Below are 4,946 nucleotides of genomic sequence, written 5' to 3'. Positions count from 1 at the left end.
TCGAGACTGTGGGGCCAGGTGGGACTGGAGAAAACTTTCAACTACACATGTGCTTTAAAAAAAAAATAAAAGAAGGAGCTGGAGATAGCTCAGCACTTAACAGCACATCCTGCTCTCACAGGACCCGAGTCTGGTTCCCAGCACACACATCAGGCAGCTCACAACTGCCTGCAGCTCTAGCTCCAGGGATCCCACTTCTGGCCCCAAAAGGCACCTGCACACACATAGAAGACCTTCACATAGATACACAGATGCGTGCATGAGTAATAATAAAAATTTTTAAAAAAGGACATTTTTTTAAGATTTATTTTTATGCGTGTGTATGTGTGTACAGGTATGTACACATGTGCAGGTGTCTGTGGAGGCCAAAAGAGGGGTCAGAGTCCCTGGAGCTGGAGTCACAGGTGTAGGGTACCACCAAGCCTGATCACTTGAGTTCAATTCCCTGGGCCCACATGGTAGAGGAGAAATGACTCCCCGTGTGTGCTACAGTACATGCCCTCTCTGTCTCTGTCTCTCTCTCACACACACACAGATTTCAACAAAATTACCGAATCAATTGCTGAAGGCCTTTCTCCCTCTACATCTGTACCCATGTAATTTTCTAGCCATTTCAATAGACCCCATTTACAGGGGAAAAGAAATGTAACCCTAGTCGTTTCTGGTTTTACCTGGATTATGATTCTGTCCCAGGCACCTCCAGAGCTTTATGAATATGTGGCCTCGGTGTCTCTATGCCTGTCCCTCTGGTAGGATTTCAGGGGTGAGCCAACAACAAGCCTGCTTATCATCCTGCTTTTGTTTAGTACTTCAATAAATGAGGCAATATGTATAGTGTCTATTCCCATCTTAGTGAGAGGAGGGGGTCTAACCCCAGGGCGGTGGTGTACGCTGGGGATCCCAGCTCTTGCAGGATGCAGGCAGGCATGGCGATCCGTTCAAGGTCACCTGCAGCTACATCGTGAATCAGAAACCAGCAGAAGGCTACCAGGGAGATCCTCACACACACACACACAGACACACACACACACACACACACACACACAAAGAGAGAAAGATCGAAATGAGTCACACAAAGTTGGAGTCTTCCAAAAAGGACCCGACATGTCACAATCCTGACCGTGTCGGTGGAGAGAACGCGGGTGAAGGAAGCCAGACGCTCTCCCCCACCACCACACCCCGCTTCCTCACGTCCCAACCCGGGGGCAGCGCCGGGGGTCCGCAAACCGCTCGAGTGAGGGGCCTGGAGGCTCCCGGGGATGGCCCGGGGCTGCGATCCTTCCCGCCGGCCGGCATCCGGGCTCCCGCCCCCAGCGCGCTTTCCGGCTAGCGGGGCCCCGGCGCTCCGGGGTCAGGCGGAGGACACGGGCGGGCGGACGGGGGGCGGGGCCGGAGCACGTGACCGCCGCGCCCGCCCTGCGGCCCCCGAGCCCGCCGCCCGCAGCTCCCGGCGTGCCCCGCACTCTCGGCTGCCCGCCGCCGGCCCCTCCTTCTTCTCGTCCCAGTGCCACCGAGCCGGAGCCCCGAGCCGCCGCCGCCGCCGCCGCCGCCGCCGCAGCCTCAGCCGCGGGCACTATGGTAAGGTGGGCGCGCCGGCTGGGGGGGGGGGGATGCTGGGCGCGGCGCGGACTCCCGCGCGGCCGCCATCTTCCCCGGCTCGCCCGCCCGCCCGCCCCGGGGCCTGTGCGGTGGGCGCGCCGGCGCTGGGGTCCCCGCGCTCGAGGCCCTGCGGCGGGCGGGCGGGCGGGCCCCGGGGCCTGCGGCCGCGCGGGTTCCCAGGGCGGGAGGGCGGGAGGGTTCCCCCTCCGGCCGCAGCCCGCGCGCCGGGAGGTTGGAACGTGTCCGGAAGCCCGCGGGCGAGGGTCCCGGAGGCCCCGCCGTCTACGCGCCGAGTGCAGCTCGGGCAGGTGGGGCGCCCTTTGGAAATGGCTCTCTCGCCGGGAGGAAGCTTTTTCCACCGGACCCGTTACTCTCCCAGCGGCTGCCAATGGGCGGCGGGGCGGTTTTTTTTTTTTTTTTTTTTTTTCTTTGCTGTAGCCGCGGGCGGCTGGAGTTTACACTGGATTGATTCTCTTTTCCTTATGAGGAAGCGGCGGTGGCTAAAGATGTGTTTAAAGACAAAATAAATAGTAGCAGCATTAACCGAAATCCCGAAGTGGGTTGGGTTTTTTTTGTTTTTTTTTTTTTTTTTTCTCCAAAGGTCTGCAGAGTTGACACAATACAGAAGGTATTTTTTTGCGGCTGCTCCTGAAGCTCTGACATCACCCAATGAAATAGGAAACATTTCAGGCATGGGTCAACTCGTATTTGTCCCTTCCCACCTTCCGTTTGCTGTTTTTTGGTTTTTTTTTTTTTCCCCTCCGTCCTCCTTTAAGAAGGATGAATGGGCAGTATGAGTTAGAAATTTCAGCTCTATCTTCTGATGTTTAAATGTGACAGATCTAATAGGATTGCTTACGTTGTGGGTGCCTTTCTTTTTTTAGTCTGGGCGGACTGAAGTGAAGCCTTGTTAGTCAAACAATAATTTTGGTTCAGACCAAAATACTTGTTCTAAATCCCCGTCCCTTTGTTCGTTTTTTTTTCAGGCATCTGGAGTTACAGTGAATGATGAGGTCATCAAAGTTTTTAATGATATGAAAGTAAGAAAATCTTCTACACAAGAGGAAATCAAAAAGAGAAAGAAAGCGGTTCTCTTCTGTCTAAGCGATGACAAAAGACAAATAATTGTAGAGGAAGCCAAGCAGATCTTGGTGGGTGACATTGGTGAGACAATAGAGGACCCCTACACATCCTTTGTGAAGTTGCTACCTCTGAATGATTGCCGATATGCTTTGTACGATGCCACGTACGAAACAAAAGAGTCTAAGAAGGAAGACCTAGTATTTATATTCTGGTGTGTAAAAACAAGAGAAAAAAAGTACTTTTAAAAATGCAAGGATTATTATTATCACAGTCAGTTTTGGCCTTTGTTTTCTTTTGAACTTCAACATTTTCTCCCCCCTCCCCCGTAGGGCTCCGGAAAGTGCACCGTTAAAAAGCAAGATGATTTATGCTAGCTCTAAAGATGCCATTAAAAAGAAATTTACAGGTATAAACATTGAGTGTTTTGTGCAGAAAAAAAAAAACCACGTTTTTTAGTTATAAAAAGATTCATGGATGTGTCTTTTTTCTTTTGTAGGTATTAAACACGAGTGGCAGGTGAATGGCTTGGATGATATTAAGGACCGCTCGACACTGGGAGAGAAACTGGGAGGCAGTGTGGTAGTTTCCCTGGAAGGAAAGCCGCTATAAAATAATAGCCAAGTGCCATCGCATCTTAAGGGGCTTCCGTTTCTCCAGCTCAGTCCACTGGAACCGTAGTGGGTTTTGTTTTTTTGTTTCTTCCCTTTCCACTGGGCCCTTTGAACACAATGAATGGATGGATTTAGAAGCCTGTCAGTGATTGCCATAAGACTGTTTAATACGGTTACTTTTCTGTAGACCCCAGGGAATGCCTTCCCCGTCTTATTTTAGCCAAAACAACTGGTTCCATGCCTTCCTCACAGTGACAATGGATGTGATTGTCAGTGTGAATAGCTTAGGTAGAGTACTACAGAGGGTAAGCTAATTGAATGCCTTGAAAGTATTATCCACTGGTCGTATGGTCAACTTCTGTCAGTATTATTTATAGTTGCACTTGATTACAGTTCTCTGAGGCGCTGGAGCGTTTGCACACCTCACCTGCCTTGGCAAACCTGTTTTGTGACACGGCAGCACAGATCTAACAGACTCCTTAAAAGCACTTTTTTTTAAATGCGTTGAATTCCTTAAAAAGAATGCCAATTAAGTTTCATTACGTGTCATTGATTTATCCCAGTACCTCAGTGTTCATTCCTCTACCTGCATACTTTCTTGAGAGAAATAGCTGTGTGGATGTCTTTGCTTTCCCACTGAGTATACACTACTGAGTACATGTAGGAGTTTTATGTTTACCGTATGAGTCTTGAAACACTACAGATATTTTGAATATCAGTCATGATGGCAATTTCTGTATACAAGAGCCTTAAATGGAACATTGTTTTGAGATCAAATTCCCCACCCTCACAAAAGTGGCCACGTTGCAATAAAAATTGTGGCATATTACAGAACGTTGCCTTGTTTTCCTTGGAAATTTTGCAAATTGTCATGTGAAATTTTAGGATAAACAGTGATTAAGCTCTGCACTGGTATTTGAGATTTTCTTTTCTTTAATATTAACATCATGTGTCTCTTTTTCCAGATTGTTGAATTTCTTTGGTTTAAAAATATCTTAAGATCACTTATATACAATCATTAAAAGAGTGGTACTTATATAAATATGTTTATTTATTTCTTTGTTATAATATGGAAATTAGAATTTTTTTTTTTTGCACTTTGGCATACTCCAGTATCTTATTTGTTCTCTAGATACATTAGGATATTAATTCACAGTTACATTACTAAATAATTTCTTTGTAGAAGTAGGATGTTTTTATTACTTGATCATGATGAAAATAATTTGTGAAATGTCATTTAGAGGTTCTGATGTTTAGGAATGTTCATTTCAGCTACGATTCCTTATGATCTTTTCCAAATTGAATTGGAAAAAAAACTGATGTAGCGGTCTTAAACATTAGTAACAGGATTTGGCTGTGGTCCAGCGCGTCTCCTTATAGAGAATTTGATCTGCTCAGTGTGCGCACTTTGCTATTAGCCAGAGCTATTTATGGCAAACACATGCTTTTGTATCTTGTCATAGTCATCCACAGATGGCAGAACTGGACTTGATTCCACCGGTATGCAAGACAGGCGTGCTAGTGAGCAGTCAGTTGTGGCTCTGAACTTGAGTGCTTTTATCAGAATATAGGAAATGAAAATATCCTTTTTTAAAATGTGTGGAAGTAATTTGAGTATAATTAGGCTTTTTTTTCTACCTTTTTGAAAGTTTT

The 4,946-nt window shown here is 47.1% G+C and overlaps 1 protein-coding gene across 1 annotated transcript; it reads left to right on the top strand.

The window, feature by feature from the left end:
- The first annotated feature begins 1,518 nt into the window (after positions 1–1,518).
- Cfl2 (cofilin 2) lies at positions 1,519–4,127 on the top strand. Its single transcript, XM_059279126.1, has 4 exons — positions 1,519–1,578; positions 2,586–2,893; positions 3,012–3,088; positions 3,179–4,127. The coding sequence occupies exons 1-4, from the start codon at positions 1,576–1,578 to the stop codon at positions 3,289–3,291; spliced, it is 501 nt and encodes a 166-aa protein (XP_059135109.1). The 5' UTR covers positions 1,519–1,575; the 3' UTR covers positions 3,292–4,127.
- The last annotated feature ends 819 nt before the right edge of the window (positions 4,128–4,946 follow it).

This window comes from Peromyscus eremicus, chromosome 14 (assembly GCF_949786415.1).
Source record: "Peromyscus eremicus chromosome 14, PerEre_H2_v1, whole genome shotgun sequence".
NCBI lineage: Eukaryota > Metazoa > Chordata > Mammalia > Rodentia > Cricetidae > Peromyscus > Peromyscus eremicus.
This window is presented reverse-complemented; position numbering and strand designations above follow the sequence as displayed.

What these genes read in the sequence shown, in the direction of transcription:
- Cfl2 (XM_059279126.1), top strand. An exon ending in GACCTAGTATTTATATTCTG is followed by an intron (nt 2,894 to 3,011) that starts GTGTGTAAAAAC and finishes CCTCCCCCGTAG; the next exon opens with GGCTCCGGAAAGTGCACCGT. An exon ending in CATTAAAAAGAAATTTACAG is followed by an intron (nt 3,089 to 3,178) that starts GTATAAACATTG and finishes TTTCTTTTGTAG; the next exon opens with GTATTAAACACGAGTGGCAG.